At 39.3% G+C, this 23,320-nt stretch overlaps 1 protein-coding gene across 4 annotated transcripts in view; it reads left to right on the top strand.

Annotated features, from left to right (window-relative positions):
- The window catches only part of IL1RAPL1 (interleukin 1 receptor accessory protein like 1), a 1,168,446-nt gene that overhangs the window by 1,104,313 nt on the left and 40,813 nt on the right, over nt 1-23,320 (top strand). For all 4 annotated transcript variants that reach the window (XM_075132044.1, XM_048863466.2, XM_048863455.2 and 1 more), the window contains 2 exons: nt 8,419-8,551; nt 11,251-11,396. In XM_075132044.1, coding sequence (XP_074988145.1) covers nt 8,419-8,551; nt 11,251-11,396 — 279 coding nt within the window. The remainder of the gene's footprint in view (nt 1-8,418; nt 8,552-11,250; nt 11,397-23,320) is intronic.

Raw genomic sequence — 23,320 nt, forward strand, 5'->3', positions numbered from 1 at the left:
CAAGATTTTAGCACAAATGTTAAATGGAAAATAATTGTATCAGCACTCGCCCCGTTATAAGCTTCTCTGTTACATCAGATAAAAAACTGAAGAGTTTCAGCACACCTACTGAAGTAAATGCAAGCTATTAACATGTAGTACCACATGCCAGATGAATAAGAGTTAGTTATATAGATCATCATTCTATGCCAAATATGCCAACCATGGTGTTTTTGTCTGGCCTGATTGGTGTATCCAAATTCTGATATTAACACTGAAGTTTACATGGTAATAATATAAGTGCTAGCATTAAGTATTTGTTATTTTAGTAGATGAGATGAGCAAGGACAGGGTGGAAGCAAAGGTCACAAGGTAGAGGAAATTGAGAGGTGCTGAAAGGAAGGAAAACCAGATGGATGAAAGGGAGAGACATGCAAAAGTAAGAGGAACAGAAACTGAGAAAGGAAGATTTGGATGGAAGAAATACATAGTGCAGAGAAATAGCAGTGGTCCTAAAGACTAAATTATTTGCTTACTGAATGGTGCTGAATGCAGCAATAAGGTACTGAATAAATATTAGAGGTGGTCTAAATGTTTCCATCAAAGCTTTTTTTTAAATAGAAAATTGAGTTTTCAACTAAATTACTATTTTTCCCCAGAAAGCTTCTGCTTTCTGTGAAAAATGTTGTATTTTCATTAAAAAAACAAACAAACCCCGAAACTGAACATTGGGGTTTTAAAGTTATTGGTTTTTCAACAAAAATTTTCCACAGGAAAAATAAGTCATTTTTCCAACCAATCTTAATTAATAATAACTAAAACTTTTGTTAATATTTAAAAGTCACATTCTACCCCAATCACCCACTGATATTAGTTGGAGATCTGCTGTGGATCAAAAGTAGTATGTATTTCTAAATGTATATTCTGACCCAGGAAAATTAATTAAATATGAAATTCAACCCTCTCCACAAATGAGTTTAATATCCTAGGCTATGCACTGTTCAAAATTGTGGACAAGTGTTTTAGTTCAGAGACATGAGTGTGTAATGGCATTCAGCCACTTTATGGCTTGCATAAAATTGTTTAATCATAATACCTAACTTACATCTTCAGTCTGTTGACCTCATTAATCTTCAGAGGTAAGTACATATTTTTATACCATTTTCTGGATACAGGAAACTGAGACACAGTAGTCTAGTGACTTCCCAAGACCTCCCAAAAAGTCAGCTGGAGAACTAGGACTGGCATTTAGGTGTTCCCAGGCCCCAGTGTTATGCTTAGTGCATAATAATTGCCAATGTGATATAACTTGACATATGAAGAGAACACCACGATATTTAACAAGTTGTAATGGTGGAAGCTGCAGATCACAAAATATGTGTGCAAACTGCAGAGCAGCATAGTAGCAGGTTTAGGCAAGCAGGGAGTTAGCATTCCTACAGAGAGTCTTCCTCTGAAGGAATAAACATAAATCGTTAAAAATATGATTAAACTCCGTGTCTGTAAATGCTGGCATGGATTACAACATCTTAAAACAACCTGTCTGCCAATCTCCTTGGAATATGAGACTTCTTTGGAAATTGGTGCAGTATCGCCCTGCCTGCTCTGCTTCTAAGAGATTTTGTCAAGACAAACAGGTCCAATCTGTGTGGCTTAGGTTTGTCATGAGTTGCCACCGAGCTTAGCATCTGTGAATGTAGTGGTGTTGCAGCCCTCATTTTGGAAGGCTGATAATTTTATCAGTGTCAAGGAAACCATATATTTTTTAAAAAAACACACAGGGTAGGGATCTGAGTTTGTGCATGTGAGTGAAAAAGAGCAAGAATGAGCTTTTGGTCCCGTCTACCTTGACAGGGTAACTTTTGTAATTTGACATTCTAGTGGTACCTATACAAATAAACGTAAAGCTTGCCTTTGCATCTGTGCATCATGTTGTGCCATTTGCAACATACAATTACAAGACACTAATATTCCAGTGCCACTTAGAATTTCCACTGGTTTACCCCTCACCGTTATAAAGTATCAGGGGGTAGCCGTGTTAGTCTACAACCACAAAATCAACGAGGAGTCCGGTGGCACCTAAAGAGTAACAGATTTATCTGGGGGCATAAGCTTTCATGGGTAAAAAACCCACTTCTTCAGATGCATCATTATTAGATGCTGGGCATGGCTATCTAACATGTCAGCTGTGCAACATACCTCTGAGGTTTCCGTTAAGATATCTTCAAATTATCATTGCTTCCTACAGAAGTGGTTGTCCTTCAGTCTATCAAATCAAAGGGTAACGTGAATGCCATTACACTGTATTCCAGCATGTATGACTAATGGTGCAAATGTAATTTAAACTGCCCGTACAAGATGACATTTTACTCAAGCACAAAACATTCACTAGTTGCTAATTGCAACTAGCAGGTTCTCTGGATGCTGATGTTTTTAATTAGAGCTTATACTCTGGGCAATTTCTCCTGATTAAACAAAAGATTTTGTTGTTAAAAAAAGACAGACAGTGTCCTCTAGTGGAGAGGAGCTACTCTAGCAGCAGCTTGAAAATGTCCAGAACATTGCTAATTGGAGAAATATAGTACTTAAAATAAGTATTGTCTCTGCTGATGGGATTTGCCAATTTGAAATTAATACATTTTGTTGAAGGCACTTCCTCACATTCTGGCCTGTTAGAAAGTGTGCTGAATAACACGGATTGTTCCCATTTTAGATCGCAAAAAGTTTTTGATCAATTTCAAAGTGCCTCATACTGAACCCAGTTGGTTAGAGCTGACCATGCATCTTTATCACAAGAAGCTGAAGAAGCATTTAGTGCAATTTATTCTTGCTTTTACAGAAAGTAAGCAAGAACATATTCATCTTCAGAACTAAAGACGAGGCAGACAAATACAGTTGATGTTTGCTGCTTTGTAGGTGTTCTCTTAAATTTTTTTATTTTATTCTTCTTTGAACATAAAGAAAAGACTTGTACTGAAAGGCACAAAACATTCGTGTAGCATTATTATTTGAACTGGAGACAGCAGACCCATGTTCCCTGGATGTACTGTTATTGATGAGACACCCGAGAAGCAGGGAGTTTGGGGGTGGGGGGTCAGGCTGGAAGAAACTCAGCCACATGGACAGAGCAATGCTTAGGGTTTTATAAAGTTCTTTTTGTTCAACTTAATCTGCATTCAGCCTCACTCTTTGCCATTGAAACAATTCAGTTTTTTTTCTCTTTTGTCTGCCCTTTCTAGAGTCTATTTGCTGCTCGTGTAGCAGTCTCACTTTGATCATTCTCATCTCGCATTTTGGGCCCTTTCCAGTGGAGCACACAGAGTAAAACCATTACTGAGGACCCACATGGAGACAGCTATTATCTTGAGATTTCATGACATGCTGCAGCAAAACAGAGAGAGAGAGAGAGAGAGGTGGATGCCCTTGTTAGCAAATTTAAACATGGATTTCAACTCTTTAAAACAGTAATAATCCTGCATTGACAAGAAAATTAAAGATGGCAGCATTCAAAGTAACCGTAACATGCCCACTCATTGTCAGATGTGCACTGTTATCAATCCAGTCTTAGTAGTTGTGCAAAGCTTTACAAAAATTATCATTTACGAAGGTAATTGCTTCAGGGTAACCGTGAATGGCCTAGAATTACCACCTCTGAGGTTGTTTTCTACATTGGCTAAAGGGAAAGCATCTTCTAGAGTTAGTTTATTTACTTAGATTTGCAAACATGCTCCTCTAATAATCAATTATGCTTAACAAAAATTTTTAAAAATACCAATTATTAAAGCCAAAAGTCCATAAAGACCATTCTACGCTCCTGACAAACTGTTCCCCATCCTCTTTCTCCAAATTCCTCCTCCTACAGAAAAAAAGCCAACAGCCCTGTAGCATGCCATGAAGATGATTAAATCTGGTAGAGGAGCAACCATGGAGGGGGCAATGGGTGAGATATATCCTTACAACATTGTTTACTATCTTCTTGATATCCTCCTCAGTGAGGCTGCAGGATCCCCACTCCATCCCCCAACTGTCACCAATTTTATAGTATGTCCGCCCCTATGAAATTCAGATTCTGGCAGGGCAAAGGGAGGAAAATAGACTATATGAGAGTCAAGGACCCCCCAGTGAAATTGTCCAACTGACAGTTTCCCACCCCTTCTAATTAGCTGTTAGTGCAAGGGAATAAGCAAGGTCTTTAGCTGTGGTAACTGATCACAAGGATCCTGCTAATCACCTTTCCAATGGATTTATTTTGAAGCTCAGCTATAATAGAAAGAATAGATGAATTTACAGCTGAACACCTGATATATTAATGGCCCTTGTTCAACAGCAGTAATCTGCACAGTATTACTAAGGGACAGTACATCCTTCCTCGTTTATTTTCCATATGTAAATATATCATGTTGAATAGGAACTTTAAATTCTGTGTCTAAAAGCATACTTAAATATTTTATGCATCGGGAAAAAAAATCCCTCACAATTTAGTCAGGGAAAAGCCTCAGTCTTTTAAACTTTTGCTTTTCTAATGCATTTTTATCTTAACAAAATACAGTGTTTAATGTCTGTGGGTTGATATTTATTTAATATGCACTAATACATGGCTTAGAGCCCAATGAGTACAAAAATCAGTTCAGCAGGTTTCTGCTAGCTGTAGGAGCTCAGCACCCCTGTGGATCCTAACCTTGATGCTTCAGGAGTAAATTGGCCAGCAGCCAAACTACCTTAGTAGTCTGTGATCTTCTCAGATCTAATAAACTAAAAAGTATTGGACTGGGGTTGTACTTAGTAGGAAAGCGCCAGGAAAAGCCCAAGGTGCTGGAGTGATGGTGATTCAGTAGGTAGCCCTCTCCATTTTAAGACAAAGTTGGGTAATGCCATAGTGGTACTTATTATCTGCTAAAGAAAACATATTTTGGATTAGACAAACAACTGAGGTGCCTTCTTACCACTTGAGAGCAATAAAAATCCAGTGGCTGTATGTGAATGAGTAGGAGGCATTCTCTTGTCACAATTACCACACAAATGTTTTTATCATAATTGTATTGTCAGGGATTACCCTGGTTTTACTCCATCTCTGTCTTTCCCCTTGCCAAAACTTCCTGCCAAAGCTCTGCTAGGACAATTTTGGGGCAGCTGGTCCTCTCTGACCCTCTGTTGGGACTGATAGTCAACAGTTAATTTTACCTTGTACTTCCTCGAAATTGAAATCAGGTACATAAAGTACTCTTAGAGAAAGCAAAAGTCTATTTCCTAGAAAACTAAACAAAGTCAAGGTTAGTGACATGGAACAAGAAATGTGACAACTGAGGTATCCTGCAGAAAATAAAAGGTCATTTGTATGAACCTGCTTCAGAATTGCTGTGAAAAGCTACGTGTGATGCCTAAACTCATCAAGAAAGTTTAATTACAAAGATATAGCCTGAAAGCTTACCAAGTTGTACTCTGTATTTGACCTACATTAGCTGAGCTTCTAATTCAACTCTCAACTCATTCCACTCAAATTATTTTGGGATTTGGAAAATCTAAACCCCTTGCCTGCTGCAGAGCTGTGTTCCATGGGGTCGCCCTGAGATTACCAAAATTCCTCCATTATTCAGGAATTCCATGTCTTGCTTTCTGGTTATTAGATTAACCTTCTCCTCTTCCCTGTGCCAACTGTTTGGACACTCATGCCGACTTGGTACTCATTTTTAGCAATACCACCCATGACAACATATGTCAGGGAATTTCTCTGCGTATGGTTAGGAGGATATGGTCTGTGACGCATACTGTTGCTACCTTGCACTGAGTGAAGGTAAGCTTTCACAGAATGACCAATGATAATCCACTTGCGAAACAGCTGAAGGAAGGTAATAAGTGACTCTTGCCTTTAAAAATGTAAACATTCATTGCAAGGTTTTATGCTTTGTAGGTCTGTGAATAGGTCAGCAGGGGTGGAAGCCAGATGTTTTCCTGGAAAACTGCAAATAAATTCCAATAAATAAGACTCTTATTAAATAATTATCCATCTGGCTATCATACAGTTGTGACACAGAGGCCCACTGGTGGTTGACTATTCTGTCAGCAACTCTTAACAAGCCTGATAAACTCACTACAACTAACACATTGCTGTCATGATATTCACCTGTAAAGAATGTTGTGTGAGGTATCAAATTAAAGCCAGTAACACTCTGGTCATTGCTATCATTGTGAAATGTGTGTATTAACTGCTATATGAGGAATTATGGATACTTACTGATATTAAGCTTTAAACACCAAACACAGATAGAATCAAGTTTCCTTCCAGACAGGAGGGAGCATAGTTATCTCCCCACCTCTAATGTAAACTTAGCGTTGTGAGTCAAGTTCAGTAGGAGTTACATTTGCGAGTAAAGTGAACAGAAAAAACAAATTAACGGGGGATGTGAAAATAGCATGGTGATGGCACACTGGCGACCCAGTGATAGGGGGAGGAGGATCTTATCTAGTGCACTTCAAAGTACACTTCAAAAGGATCCATTTCAAAGGTTGATAGACTATAAGAAGGGAAAAGAACCCCTTTGTTATCTACCAGTGAGGGAGCAAAAAGGACTGTGCTTTTTGCATTCATTAAAGTTGGATCCTGGCCCGTGGGGCTGGTCATACTGAGAGTTTGCTTTAGGTGATAAACTTATCTTAGACAGGTTTAAGCCTGCTAAAATGATTAGTCTATTGTTTTATTTGTAACCATTGCTGTTTCCATTATTCTTACACCATACTCACTTAAATCTGTGACTCTCCCTTCTTAGTTAATAAACTTATTCCCTTTTTACTATACATTCATATAAGTGTCACTTTCGGACAGACAGCAAACTTGGCAATTTCTGTGAGTGTCCAGGCTGGATATTACAGGGGAATGCATTTCAAGGGCCCTTGGGATTGGGGTGCGCCTAAAGTTAACCTGCAAGCTAAAGTACAGGTTAGAAAAGTTTCTGAGAAGATTGTCAGGTGGCTAACGACTGGAGTGACAGGGAGCTGATACCTAGTTTAATACCAGCAAATCTCTCTTACTGTGGCAGGTGGGTAACAAAGGTGATACATAATCCTGGGTGCCCCCCAAAAGCATCACAACAGTATCCTGCAGTTGTTTCCAAAGGAAAATGGAAATAAGTTGTGCAAACGTTTGTTCATTTCATGTGTTCTCTAAGGACCAGATCCTCTCCACCAACTCACATTGAGTAATACCTTACTCTGCAAGTAGGCCCACTGATTTCATCTCTATTTGTAGCTCCATTACAGAAACTGTGGTAGTCTGCTAGTCTTTAGAGACCCAAGACTAAAAATTGAAAATGTACATTGAAGATAAGTTTGGTGATCTTGATTTAGGGCCAGTCCCAAAGAATCATAATATTCCCTTCATGCAAGAAAGACCAGGCCCTTACTCCTGAAACCACCACATAATTCTAGATAAATAGTCACTACCAGGGAAAAGAGCACACAAATGTTCAGAAGAGTTGACACAGGTTAAGACCAAGGTGCCTTTACAGAGGTAAATGGGAACAATGAACACTGTACCTTTGTGCAGTATGTCTAACTGTAGCCAGCGTTATCAATTAGTCACTTTCACATGAACAGTATATATGTGAAGTATCGCTTTCTCTGTGTGCAAAATTAAAACAAACTGAATTAATGCAATGTAAGGTTGCACAATCAAATCAAAGCAAGTCAAATCAGAAACAGTACACATTAAGGTTCTTGCTGTAACATTAAATTAGTAACATTGCATGTTGTATTCCTGTTTTCCTTGTGTGGATTTCTGTTCATATTTTAAAATATGGCTCACAAAATGTGGAATAAGTACACAAATATATTATTCATTACACTTGACGTTCACGACTCAGTGAAGTGGCTGGGGTTGGGAATGTGAATCATATCTTTGGCTTCCACATAATGATTGCCTACTGACAGTTCTCTGCAGGGATAACGGAACAGGGAACAAGCACCTCTGCTTTTAATGGCTGTATCTTGGCAGTAGAAATAGCAATGAGGCCATCGGGGACTGTTACAGTAACTGCTGTAAACTCAAGCAAATACGGATTTGATTGAAAATATATTTTTTCATAACCTGTACCTTTTTTGAATAGAAAAACATGGAAATAGACCAGATGTTTAGTCTATTTTTGTGTTAGGTAAATCAGCACACTAGCAAGTTCTTACGGACTTGATCCTGCATTCCTGTAAACCCAAACTCTCAGTGAAAGAATGCAAGATTGGGCCCTATTTCTATATAATTTGTTTCTTCTTTTTGTTTCCAGAGAATTTGTTAAACATTGGTTGGAAATTAAACTACAACTAACTATATGTGCAAATCAATGATTTTTGCGGATTGATATAAGAGTTCAAAGGGTTTCTTGCAGCTGATTCAAAAATTAAATATTTTTGCAAATTTTGAAATAAGATATTCTCTTTAATTCTCTGTAACAGGCAATTCTGCTAACCTAACCTGCCGAGCTTTCTTTGGATACAGTGGAGATGTCAGTCCTTTAATTTATTGGATGAAAGGAGAGAAGTTTATTGAAGATTTGGATGAAAATCGGGTCTGGGAAAGTGATATTAGGTAAAAAGCAACATTTTTGTTCTCTCAATCAAGATTAAAACTGTATTTGTTTTTATAGTGAATAGTACTGTGTAAAAGTAGCAAATAGATTTTATTACTTACATGAGTATGAAAAGGCTGTGGGCCTGATTCTCTTCTGTTACACCTGTTTCATGTCAGTGTAACTCTATTGACTTCAGTGATATTACACCAGCGTGAAGCTGTGGAGTAGATTATTTTTGGAAAGGGGAACAGAGAAAGTGAAGGCGCTGGCAGGATTCTCATCTTAGTTTTAGCACCATAAAATCAGAATAAATGACACAGGAATGCAGTGATGTAACAGATTATAATCCATACCATGGCTTCATCAAGTAACAGAAAACATTTGCAGTATTGAACACTGAAAGGTTATTGAGAAGATGTCAAGGGACATAAATATGTCAAGAAACAGGGCTCACAAATAAATACTTTTTAAAGCCATGGAGCATAAAATGTTGTGTCAAAAACTGGCCTTTGTTTCCAAATATTATTGTTCCTGTTATATATGAAAGGAATTACATTCAATTATTATAGAAGAACTAGACCTCAAGAATGTTGCTTGTCTTCCAATGCCATGGCTTTCTTTCATATGGTCTACTTCTACCGGCTGAATACTTAGATACTGTGCAGCTGGGGAGGAATATCATATTCTTATGTTGCTTCTAAAAGTACTGCTGTAATCTGAGATTGTCTGTTCATTAGGAATGCTCTGGTTGACATACCCTAGAAAATCATGTACAACAGAGTTTCTCAAACTGGAGTCCGCGGACCCCGTGGGGGTCTACCAGGGTACTCCAGGGGCCTGTGGGTCCTGCTCATCAACTCCTCCCCCCCAACTCCTCCCTCTCCCTCCCAGTACCTCCTGCATGCCAGGGAATAGCTGTTCAGCGGTGTGCAGGAGGCGCTGGGAGGGAGGGAGAGGAGTGGGGATGGGAGGTGCTCTAGGAAGGGAGTGAAGTCATGCCCAGGGCTGCCAGCCCCGCTGGTAAGCTCCTCCCCTTCCCTCCCAATGGCTCCTGCACCTCAGGGAACATCTGTTCCACGGTGTGCAGGAAGCACTGGGAGGGATGGGGAACACTCGGGGGAGGGGTCGGAAAGAGGTGGGGAAGAGAAGGAGCAGTGGTGGAGTGGGGGGCCGGAAGAGATGGGGCGGAGATGGGGCCTTGGGGGCAAGAGGTGGAGTGGGGGAAGGGCTTGGGGCTGAGCGGGGGGCTTGGGGGTCTGCAAAAAATTTTAAATCAAAAAGGGGGTCCTCAGGTTGCTAAAGTTTGAGAGCTGCTATGCACAATATGATTCTAAAGTATCTACATGGGTCTGAAAAGAACCTTTTTCCACACAGTATATAAACCAGTACTCTGTGTGTGAATGTATAAGTGTGTGTGTTTAAAATATAGATAGTTACCAGTATAAAATGACAGCAAAGACTTCTTAATGATTTGCATATGCAGTTTAGATTATAGGTATGTTATCCACAATGAATACTTATGACAGACTAAAGTTAGCATATTTAAATTTAATCTCTTACTAAAAGTTTGCTGCTCCATAGCCTTGTTAATCTGGTCTGATTCTCAAATTAAATCTCAATATCTTCAGACAAACTAAAGTAACAGAGGAAACCAAGTATCAAAACCAATAAGGCCATGCAAACATTCAAGGTTATTCGAGTCATGTTCCACCTCCCTCAGGTGATGGAAAGGTAGAGTCAGGAATATCTCACTCGCGTGTACTCTAATTTTATTCCACTGAGCCCAAGTCCAATACACCAAATTACATAGAATTGTGGTATGCTGTATTTCTTATTTAAAGCTCTCCTACAGCCTGTCATCCAGAGACTTAGGCCTTTAAAAATTTTCAAGAAGTGATAATCCTCTTCACAACTGGCTTGGTTCTGTGTTTGTTCAGGGAGGACCCTGAAGAGTGTTTTCCATTTTCTTTAGGCATGTTAATAGTGTGGGTGATGAGAGTTTGAAGCAATTTCCTGTTTGCTTGGTTGGTTTTTTAAAACCAGTGCTGGGACTAGTGAGGGGACAATGGGTAGAAAGGGAAGACAGGTGGTATCCAAAGAGGTTTTTACTCAGGAGGTGCTTGCTTTTAATATCCACTTGAATGGTATTAACCAAGAGAACATTAACTGCTCCAGCTTTCACTGCTGGTTTATAACTGCTCAGTAAAATAAACATGAAGCAATGATTTTTCTTACTGTAAAAATGGCTATGCTGTTTCCTATTGAAATGTCAAAGCATCTCAGAAAATTGCCTTTGGATAAAAACAAAGCTTGGACCATACCGTTAGTAGCACCCTCGATGGGGAATTAACCATTTGGAACCTCTCCAGACCTACACCATGTCCTATCATTTCAAGAGATCATATCCTACTTTTAAGCAGAATGTAAACTTCTCATCAAGGTCTCCTTCCCAGTCCTCAATATGTTATCAGTGTGTGCATCACGCTGCTTAAGGAAGATAATTAACTGCAGCTCTCATTAACATCTACAAAGCCAAACCTCCTCATTAGGAGTGAGGAAGAAAAGAGCATAATATAATCTAATTAAGATTGGCTTCAAATTTGGCTATGGTTTGATGCAGAGAGCTGCAAATTGAGAGTAACATTATATCATGATTATCTAATGCTGTGACATGGTACAAACAGACAATTATGTCTGAATTATTTCATTTCTGTAGAGTTATTAAGGAACATCTTGGAGAACAGGAAGTTTCCATCTCATTAATTCTCGACTCGGTGGAAGAAGGGGACCTAGGAAATTACTCATGTTATGTTGAAAATGGAAATGGACGCAGACATGCCAGCATTCTTCTACATAAGAGGGGTAAATATATGACTTTTTAACATAGCTACTGTACATTGTAATGATGTTGCATTTGTAAACTTTCCTTCAGAGACTACCCTTAGCTTTATCAGCCTAAGATATTGAAAGGCAAAGGCTGATTGTTTGCTTCCCTGCATCTGTGAAGGTCTATGAAATAAACTAGGGAAGCCCATTGTTAACTGTGGTTGTCACCGCAAGAAATATAATAAAATAACACTTTTTAACAATGACTGTATACAAGATACATTCAACAGCTCATGGGTGTGGACCACTGATAAAAGTTTAGTAGGCTAGTAGGGTAGGAAGCTATTGGTAATATAACTTTAATCATTTTCTGTTTACAAAAAAAAAAAGCCCAAATATTACAAAAGTTATAGCTAATAGATTCCTGTTGAAAAATGTACAATAAAAGTCCCACTAGGAAATTTACTGCCTTTTCTGAATCACCCCATTTTTCAGAGATTTTAGTTCTAATGTATTTAATCCAAAGGTCTCAGAGAGGGACTATTGAGAGACAAACTGTCAAAGGTCTTCCTATTTTCACTGATAACAGGTGCTTTGAGCCTAACTAATGGCCTCAGTGGTCTCCCACTGAGATAATTAGGATGAGACAGAAAGCACCTTGCTAAACAAGACTCTCAGTCCACTTGCACACTTTATCTCCTATAATGTATTCCACTTTGACCTATGCTATGCCTGATGCTCTCCATACTCCAGCAAAATCCTGTTGGCTTGAGTAAGAAATGACAGATCAGGACCAAAGTCAATTTTTTTATTGTGCTTATTTTAACCCCTTTATTAAAGGGCCAGTTTCTTACTGTATTTCTCAGGTGTCCGTTTACATTAAGGCAGCAGTCACTTCTTTAGTTTTAGTCTTGTCACATGAGAAATTTGGGTAAATCCAAAATGGGACCACAAGGGGAGCTATCATAAATAATAACATTTTATGTTTCTTTCCCACCCACTACAAAATAATAGAACAATAATGCTTTGTGGCTATTCTACTGCACTAAGGTATAGCACTTATCTCAAAGAGATAAGAATGCAGAAATAATCAAATGATCTGTTTGGCTTGGCATTTATACAGTAAGTGCTTTGCCATTTATTCTTGCAAGTATTGAGTTGGGAAATTAGTCTAAACCAGCTAGCACATCTTTGAAGTTTATTAATAGACCAGCAGGTAGGCAGGGGTCTATTCAGAGGTATTTGAACCCATGTCATGAGATCAATTCAGTAAACACTAGAAAACCCATAGGTTATCATTTAATAGTACAATTAACGTATGGATCTTTTAGGATAAATATTTTCAAAGTTTTGGTGAATTTAAAAACAATAATTCATTGACATTTAATCTTTTTATTATCTTTCTGTTACTTTTCCATACCAGCAATAGCAGTAAGACTATGACACTACATAGAACCTACCCAAGTAGGAGTTTTGCCACTGCCAGCCTTTTAATCTGGCAGTGTACATGGCCTAATTCACTCTGTTCCTCCTGTATGCCTTCATGGAGCTGTCAGTATAGCGAACACACCATAGCATGTAGCCTCATGATGACATGCATATGAAGAAATATTCAGAAATTTAAATCATCATCACAATGAGCAAAAAGTTAGAAATAGCATATGTTTTTAAAAATAGCTTGAATCTGAAATATTCATTTGAAAAGTGACCCTAGTGGGTCTGTAAAATGCAAAGGGTACCTATCATGAGCATTCTACATACATTGCACTTTGACAACTGTTTCATTGAAATGAAAAATTAACCGTGACAGATAAAAATTCTAACTAGTCTCTCAGGTCTCCTAGAAGGACAAGCTTTGCACAGCTTGCTTGGTTTTCTGTAAATCACCATGGCAACACTCTGTTTTAGGTTTCTTGTTTAGACCCACATTTAGTCTCTGCTAGGGATGTGTATTTATTAATTTCTGATTATTTGGTGCAGTCGGTAACTACCAATAAATTAGAGAAATTTTACATTAAACATTAAAAGACATCTAGAGTGACACTACAAGTTTTTAAGTTTTAATTGCTGGCATTATTTTGTTTTGCAACTTGGTTTTTAAACAAGTAAAAATGCTGGATCTGGAATGCTTATTAGATACATAAACAATTGATTAAAACTTCGTGAACTCTATATACAATGCAATGTCACTGTTCAAAAAGAAAGTAGAACATGAAAAGCCTTGTTGTTAAACAAAGACCTTTCCCAGTTGTATCAACTCAGAGTAATCATTGATTTAAAACAACTACCCCTCTGGTACTCTAACTAAAAATGTTTTCTGTATTATATTATTATTAGGGATGTTTAATTCTAAACAACTGTCACTCAGTGAAGGCTGATCTCATGAGGTTAAGCTCACTAAGTGCTCTGAGACATTGAAAATGGTAAAATTACTCTGCAAATAGGGTGCAATACAGCCAAAGTCCATTTAGATAGATCACGGTAAGAATAACTGAGCTCAGGGATGGGATCTCAAAACTTCAGAGTTCTATGTCTCTCTGCCATTCACTGTGTCCCCTTGATCAACTTAGTTAACCTCTGTGTCTCAGTTTTCCTATTTGCAAAATGTGATACTATTACTTACCTAAATCACAAAGATACTTGGAAGTGTTTGTTTAGTGTTTTTAAAATATAAAGTGCTATGCTGCATAAGAGTGAAGTATTATTACTCATAACAATATCAGCATCATCTATGGACCACAAAGTGCTCTACAAACATCAGTCAAGTGTGAAGCATGAGAGTTCCTGTGAAGATGGTAGTGTACCCATTTAACATGGGAAAACTGAATTACAGAGAGATTAAGGTCCAGATTTTTCAAGGTATTTAAGTGTTGCACTCAGTGTTACAACATTTAAGTGATTTGGGGGCCTAAATCTCATTTTCAGAAGGAATTGAGGTACTTCGGGATTTAGGATCAGTTAGACATTCTAATGGTGAGTGCGCAATCCCTCAATACCTTGAAAAATCTGGGCCTAAATGTCTTGCCCAGGTTAACAAAGAGAAACAGTAGCGGAAGGGATGGGAGGAGAACCATAGGAGTCCTCACTTCCATTCTCCATTCTGCTAGACAAAACCTCTTTACTTCCCCATTGTTCAGATCAAGTTATTTTCTTTTTATCCAAGAGAAGAGAATTATGCTTCGTGGGTACTGTTTCTTGATTTTGTTATCAGTGGTGACTATCATTTATAAATCTGGTACATCTTCAACTAGATTTTCGAACCCTATTTTTACATACATTTTTATTTTATATGATTAAGAAGCAAAATATATAAACTAACATTATAACATTTTCTGTGGTCCAGCTGCCAGTGGGGCAGACACAAGGCTCTGCTATTTTCCCCTTTATTATAGCAGATCATAGCCAATGTCTTTTTTGCAGCGTGGAGGCATGTCTTCTTGGCCCACTGTCCCCACTGCATTCTTGCCTCTTGCCCTACAGTAGTGGTCACACCAGTATGCTTGTTTGTTTGACTTACCTGTCATAACTGGTCTGCTGCCTTTGATCTTTATAACCTAGGGCTGGTCAAAACATTTCACATGAAAGGTTTTCCCACTGGAAAATGGGGTTTTGTCAAAATCAGAATTTTCAGAAGGGAAAGATCCATTTTTGACTGACTGTTCCAACGGGAAAATTGAAGAAGAGAAAAAGTAGTTGTTGCTCTGTATAATATATTCGGTACCACCCGCCTCCACAACAATGAAGCTAGAGAAGCGCCAGCTAATATCTAAAGTCTGAAGAAAGGATCTCATGTTTTCTACACGTGGTATTCCTAGTCCATTCATCCATCCCCAGAACATTGTTCTCTTGCTGAGAAAACACAGATGGTAAGGGACTCTGGCTAGATCAACGGAATGATGACAGAAAGATCAGCTTTCTTGAACTGAGTAAATTCAGGAGTCATATTCAGTAAAGTATCAGGGGGTAGCCGTGTTAGTCTGTATCCACAAAAACAACAAGGAATCTGGTGGCACCTTGAAGACTAACCGATTTATTTGAGCATAAGCTTTTGCTCAAATAAATCTGTTAGTCTTTAAGGTGCCACCGGACTCCATGTTGATATTGTACATGAAGTTCACTTCTTCAGCCCTGAAGGGAATATCTCACTTGCACATGACATCCACTGAGACAGCCATGCATCAAGTCTACCAGCTCTTAGTCATGCAATTATGCTGTCCTAATATCTCCAGATCAGCCTTAGCCTGGGTGTCAGTAAATTAGGTGGATAAGGTATGTAACTTCCAACATAGGTCAGAAAAATCAATTCATATATCATCTGGCCTTCAGTGTCAAATTATAGATCAACATTATATAAAGCTCCCAGGTAAAATACAGGCAGTCTTATCTTAGCCAGAAGAGTAATGGTGCATCACCCTTAAGCAGGCATGTTTCAAATAAGATATTCCTGGTTAAAAATGATCAGTTGTTTGTTCAAACTCTGGATGTTATAGTAATGCTGATAAGAAAAAAACATTGAGACCAGTGGACCTGAGAGATAATTTAGCATCAGCCAATCTCAGTCTCAGTTAGCTTAATCTCCAAATCCTACTTGGTCGCTGGAATCTATATCCATCAGAATCATTTTCAGTTCACTGCCCTGCCCTTTCAACTAGCTTCACTCCCAAGAATATTCACCATAGAGGTTTTTAAGGTCAGGCTTGACAAAGCCCTGGCTGGGATGATTTAGTTGGGGATTGGTCCTGCTTTGAGGGTCCTCCAACCCTGATATTCTATGATTCTGAGTGCTGGTCACTATGAGTGCAGCAATGTAGGAGGGAGTTTCATTAATTCCCTATGTAGGCTGGCTCCTCTGAGCTCCTTCACTGTAGAAACACAAAGTCATTGGAATGTCATCACAGATATTTCAATGGTTATCTTTGGTGGTGAAAACAAAACAAGGGCTCATTAAGGCCAACCCGTATAATCAGGCATCTCAGAGCCGGATGCTATTTACATAGAATGAGAAAATATGTTCCTCCAAGACTCTGGAGGTCAGAGACATGAATTAAAATCTTTTAATCATTTTCTCCTTTCCCAGGAGCCATTGCTCCACTCTGATTCTACTCAGCTCAGTCAATCTTAGTTGTGTCAATGGGTTATTTGCAAAAGCAAGGTACTTGCAGAAGTTGCTCGAAACTAAACTGGCTCCATGAGGATGTCAGAAGGCAAATAGAAGCTTAATGTGGGCACATCCTTGAATTTCCTCCAGGCTAATGAATGAGACCTCTCATGGACGTATCTCTGAGATCTTCATCCATAGGAAGCTAGCCACTAATGATGGGATTAAAGTCACTGGAAGCAGTAGATGCTCAGCCCCTCTGAATACCAAACCATAAGAGAAATGGAGGACCTCTTGGACCAACCTATGGAGAAGAGAGAAAAGGTCCTGTAGAAGATAAAAATTCTCTCTTCCTCCTTGAGAATAAGAGAGTATTTGTCCTTATTTTCTATTCCCTTCAAACCATTGGGTAGAGATTTTAATTCCTTCAAGGTTTGTGCTTGCGAGCTTCACTCAGCAAATGGGTAAATTGGCTGCCTTTTTAAAATTCCTCTTATATTTTTCACCAACACCAGATACTCTGTCAGACTTGCTCTACAGCACTTTTCTCACAAATGCTTTTTACCTTTATTAGGATACAGCTCTTCCAGACATCTGTCTCATCCATCGCCCAAGGAGGAAGTCCTTCATTCCCTTTGATATTAGAAAGGCCCTTAAGATTTATCTTCTCTTCAAAACTCAAATGCAGTTTTCATCCTGCACAAAGGCCACAAACTGGGATCACAAGCTTCCAGGCCAGGATCACCCTGTGGACCAAGAATAGTATTTCAAAATCACATAAGCGAGGGTTTTGTAAAAATCAGGACTCATTTGTTTAGATGCCTTTTGGCCAGAGTAAGGTAGAAGCTTTGGTGGAATAGCTGTGTGAGGCAGCCACCTGGGAGTCATTGCACATCACCACAAAACACAGCCGAAGTAATATGATGGCTTTGGCACACAGTGTTTTCAGTCACTGAGATCTCAGGCCAGTCCTACTGTGATAGACTGTTCCCCAACTCCCTTCTGTGCTCTCAAAACATTTTTCTTGGAATTTTAGGTAGCAACCCAAACATACTGAAATGTTTCGTGATCGTCATGCACAGAAGTGAAGTGGAGAATCTGGTCAAAATTAATCTAGAGTCCATATCAGCCCAGGTCATGACAGATTTGGGCAGACCCCTTACTGATAGCCTTTCAGGTAAAATTAGCAAAATGAATGTGCTTCCCTGGATACTGTATATCTTGAGAATGTCCCAGTCTTCCATTTTATTTTAGGAAAATTAGTGAATTTTTAAAAATATTTTTCTGGGGGTAGGGGGAGATGAGGAGGCCTAGACTGGCTTTGTGTAAATTGCAATTCCCAGTCACATCTGGAGGCTTCTATTTCCCCATCTGGCAGCATAATCATACAGCCTTTATCCTTAGCCAGGCAGCCTTATGGCTCCAGAACACAACAAAACTGATCCCTCCCTGGCTGCTGGTGGAACAAGAGTTGTTACATCACTTTCCATTGGCAGGAATACTGGATACAGCGTATTGCCGTTTTCATCATAAAATGTCACCTACAGAATTGTCTATAAAACATGGGTCCCTTTGGCAAGAAAAATTAAATTCCACCCCTTCTCTCACACTGATGCTCTACTTTGGAGCAACCCATTGTTGACAATTGACAGAAAGCCATTAATGTGGAGAGGGTGGATAGATAAAAGGGATAATTTGGGTCTGTCAATTGATCTTAGAGGATCCGTTTCTGCCATTCAAGCACTCCAACAACAATATTGCCATATGACATATGCCGGAGGTCTCATGCATATCCTTGGAATTTTTAAATATCATAGACAGCAATTTCCTAACTCAAAAAGTGTTGCATTCAACATGGGGGATTCTGTATTAGACCTTGTTGTGGCAGATAAAAAGGAACTGATCACCAAATGAAAAATAAATGGTAGCTTAGGTACCAGTGATCATGACTTGATCACATTTATAATGTAAAATACAATAAAGTCCAGACCACTGATATTTTATACACACGTGGTGCTTTAAAAGGGTCAATTTCATAAAGCTAAAAATAATTCTGAGCCAGATCAGCTGGGAGGAAGAATTTAATCATGAAAATATAAATGATAATTGGGAATTGTTTAAGAACATTTTACTAGATGCCCAAAATCCCACAATTGAGGAAGAAGGCCATAGTGCTTTAAAAAATGGCCTGGTTTAGAGGGGAAGTGAAGGCAGCTATAAAAAAAATAAAAGTAATATATAACAAATGGAGGAAAGAGGAAGTTGACAGTAGTGAATATTAATCATAATAGTATAATTGTAAAAAATTGATAAGGGAAGCAAAGGGACTGGTCAGCAGAGGCAAGGACAAATAGAGCTACTGTAAGGTGGGTGCAAAACTGGTTGGAAAACCATGAGTGCAGGGGACTGGACTAGATGACCTCTCATGGTCCCTTCCAATTCTATGATTCTATGAATACAAACTATCTGATCCAGCTGCATGGCATTACCTGCCACTTAAGCATCCCTTGAAAGATGTATTTGGTCTTGATGCACTGGGAGTACCATAGGCTGCAGGATTGTTGTTGATGTAGACAGAGTTTCATAGATCCATAACCAGCTGTATAGCCTGTTGTGAATTCCTGACCCAAAAGACCCTGCCTAATTTAGATTGCCTGGAACAAAGCGTTGTATATGTCTTTGAACTCTAGCCAATGGGGAAGTGCCTTGCAAAACATTAAAAACTCTACTATCGATCTACTATTAAGGCTGATGGAGCAAATAATTATTTCATTCACACTGGTTCCCACACAGGTTACAGTGCCCTGCCAAAATAGACTGCTGCTGTAATTGTGGGTCTCCCAGAGCAACACCGGCTCACAAATTTTGGGACTGTCCCAAGATACAATCCTTTTGGCTAGAAGTAGTCAGGAGATTAATATGATAATGGATACCTCCTTAAAAATTACTTCCCAGAACTGTGTTTTGGGATATATCCCATCATCTTGGAAGCTCTCCAACTCACTGAAAGCTTGGTTTTCTAGAGCAGTGCTTATAACCAAATGACTGTTATTGCTTAGATGAAACAGCAGACTGCCGCCAGGGATAGAAACTTGTCTCATTGACTTGGCTGATGTGGCAGCTACAGAGCAGGTAACGTTTCAGAGAAAAGTGACCTCAGACAAATTTGAAAAATTTGATCTAACTTTTTAGAAACCTGTGATTAATTCCTGGCAGATAGAAACAGATGTAATTCTCCTTTCTCCTCCCTGTCCCTTTCCTTCCTTTTCTTTCCCTCCCTTCCCTTTTTTTCTGTTCTTCACTTATTTTGCAGGAAAAAATAATAAAATATAAATTAAAAAAATTCTTTCCCATGTCTGTGCTTACTGTTTGTATTTGGAGGTACTGTTTGTCAGTAAACATCTTCTGTGCTGGTGACAGACTGACTACAGAGGAACAGATGTCTTACCTGATAATTCCTTTCTATTGTCTGGCTACATCAGTGCAAATATCCATGTATGAGAACATACATTATGTAGGTCAGGATCAGTGGTTACTGATTCACCTGACTACAGTGTTCCCTAGTAAAATTGTTAAAGTCTCTGCAGGGCTTATATCATTTCTTCCCAGGCAGGGCTTTTTTTTATTCCTTCAGTTCCTTGGTTGCCTGTAATCCATTAGTTGTTTTCCTTTTAGAAAATAATTTTCATTAGTTAGGCTAGGGTGTTTAACCGTTTTGTTTTCAGCCATGGAAATCATCAACAATAAACTACTGAAGGCATTCCTGAAAGCTCCAAATAGGGCATTGGCTATAACTTGCTTTACTAGAGTAGAAAGACTGTCCCATTCAGTCAGACCACAGACACACACAGACACACACACGCGCACAGGTAAGAAATATTGTTTGATCTTATTCAGAGCAATATTCAGTGGAATTCTTCAAGACATCAATGTTTCAACAAAGTCACTGTACTAGGATGGTTTGCCTTATATGGTATAGAAGATCACTCTGTTCATTATAGGTCTAGCAGTATATAGGGATGATAACGTATGCTGAGGAAGCATAGGCAAGCTTAACTCAGGACTTGTCTTCTATGGGTTTGTGTCAGACCTCAAAATATTCTATTTACTTTGATTCTTTAATTTTGTTTGCCATATTTATAATGGTGCTAAAATTCCATTTTCCAGAAAATTCCAGTATTTTATGAGTTTAGTTCCTCAGCTTTCATAGCAGATCTGTTGACAAAGTGTTAATGATAGCATCACTGGCATGACACTATAATGCTGTTTTATGAGTTGAGGAGCTTGAGTAAGCCAAATTGCTCATCTCAAGAACATTCTCAGTCATTATGACTTGATTATGGCCTATATTCCACAGACTGATGGTGATGATTGACTGTTCAGACTTGAGTGAGACAAGAAGGAGCAACTCCTTTTGTAACCTCCGCAAACAAACTATAGGTCTAATCGTTCCCTCTGCTGTAATGTACTGAAATTCTGTAAGACTTCCAAGATTTCAAATCTCATCATATGAGATATGTTACTAACAGGTTTTTACACTAGAATGTCTGTTAATTGTTCCTAATGACTTCAACAATTAGGCAAAAATGTAAGTTCCCAAAAGAAACAAAACTCTATTATAATAACTTTCTGAACCACTATGTTTGTTGGTGTATTAAACATGTATATCTTACGTTATATAAAACTATCTGTTTATATGCTAGCAAAAGCTTTTTCCAGGTTTCACTCTGTAAGAGCAACAGAATGGGAATTAGCATCAGCCATTTTCTTAAATAAGAAATGATTGTAGAAAAAAAAATCTAGTGGTCATCTAAGAAGCCTGCATGTTCTTTGTTTGTTGGATAATTCTAAGAGTTCCTAGTGTGATTCACAGTTGCTTTAGATATAGTTTATATACAGCCAAAAGCGTACATTTGATCTTCTCTCTGATTTTCCCGCTCCCCTCCCAAACAAAAAGTTTGCTGCCACTGTTATACACAATCTCAGTGTCTATTTTGAGACCAAATATATAACCCAAGACACTCTATAACCTTGTTTCATAAATCAGTAAGGCTATTGGCCTTTTCTTTTACCAAAAAAGCTGCAGTATGGTACCTCCATGGAAAACCTTACCGAGTATTAAACTTGCTCCCAGATCCCTGGTCTCTGTTAGGGCAGTGCTATGTTGCGAATTGGGATGTACATCCAATTTTTTTGTCAACAGTTTTAACAGTTTTCTTAGAATCATAGAATATCAGGGTTGGAAGGGACCTCAGGAGGTCATCTAGTCCAGCCCCCTGCTCAAAAGCAGGACCAATCCCCAATTAAATCATCCCAGCCAGGGCTTCGTCAAGCCTGACCTTAAAAACTTCTAAGGAAGGAGATTCCACCACCTCCCTAGGCAACGCATTCCAGTGTTTCACCACCCTCCTAGTGAAAAAGTTTTTCCTAATATCCAACCTAAACCTCCCCCACTGCAACTTGAGACCATTACTCCTTGTCCTGTCCTCTTCTACCACTGAGAATAGTCTAGAACCATCCTCTCTGGAACCACCTCGCAGGTAGTTGAAAGCAGCTATCAAATCCCCCCTCATTCTTCTCTTCTGCAGACTAAACAATCCCAGTTCCCTCAGCCTCTCCTCATAAGTCATGTGTTCCAGACCCCTAATCATTTTTGTTGCCCTTCGCTGGACTCTTTCCAATTTATCCACATCCTTCTTGTAGTGTGGGGCCCAAAACTGGACACAGTACTCCAGATGAGGCCTCACCAATGTCGAATAGAGGGGGACGATCACGTCCCTCGATCTGCTCGCTATGCCCCTACTTATACATCCCAAAATGCCATTGGCCTTCTTGGCAACAAGGGCACACTGCTGACTCATATCCAGCTTCTCGTCCACTGTCACCCCTAGGTCCTTTTCCGCAGAGCTGCTGACTAGCCATTCGGTCCCTAGTCTGTAGCTGTACATTGGGTTCTTCCATCCTAAGTGCAGGACCCTGCACTTATCCTTATTGAACCTCATCAGATTTCTTTTGGCCCAATCCTCCAATTTGTCTAGGTCCCTCTATATCCTATCCCTGCCCTCCAGCATATCTACCACTCCTCCCAGTTTAGTATCATCTGCAAATTTGCTGAGAGTGCAATCCACACCATCCTCCAGATCATTTATGAAGCTATTGAGCAAAACCGGCCCCAGGACCGACCCCTGGGGCACTCCACTTGACACCGGCTGCCAACTAGACATGGAGCCATTGATCACTACCCGTTGAGCCCGACAATCTAGCCAACTTTCTACCCACCTTATAGTGCATTCATCCAGCCCGTACTTCTTTAACTTGCTGACGAGAATACTGTGGGAGACCGTGTCAAAAGCTTTGCTAAAGTCAAGAAACAATACATCCACTGCTTTCCCTTCATCCACAGAACCAGTAATCTCATCATAGAAGGCGATTAGATTAGTCAGGCATGACCTTCCCTTGGTGAATCCATGCTGACTGTTCCTGATCACTTTCGTCTCATGTAAGTGCTTCAGGATTGATTCTTTGAGGACCTGCTCCATGATTTTTTCTTAGTCGTTCTTGACTTAGTAGTCAACTTGTTAAGCACTTCAGACTCTGCTTTTACTGAGGACAGAATACAGTATCGCTCTGTGTGTATGTTTCCATTGCATCGGAGATGTGACTGCAGGATATGCAGACATACCTGTACTAGCTTTGATCTAGCTAGCTGGAATAATGTCAGGGAAGCTATAGCAGCAGCACAGGCTGGCCACTTGAGTACATATCCAGGGACCTGGGAGAGCTCATACAGCCCATATTGCTTCCCATCATGCCACAGCTTCACTGCTGCTGCTGTTGTTTGAACTAGCTACCTCAGGTCTGT

This window comes from Caretta caretta, chromosome 1 (assembly GCF_965140235.1).
Source record: "Caretta caretta isolate rCarCar2 chromosome 1, rCarCar1.hap1, whole genome shotgun sequence".
Lineage (NCBI taxonomy): Eukaryota > Metazoa > Chordata > Testudines > Cheloniidae > Caretta > Caretta caretta.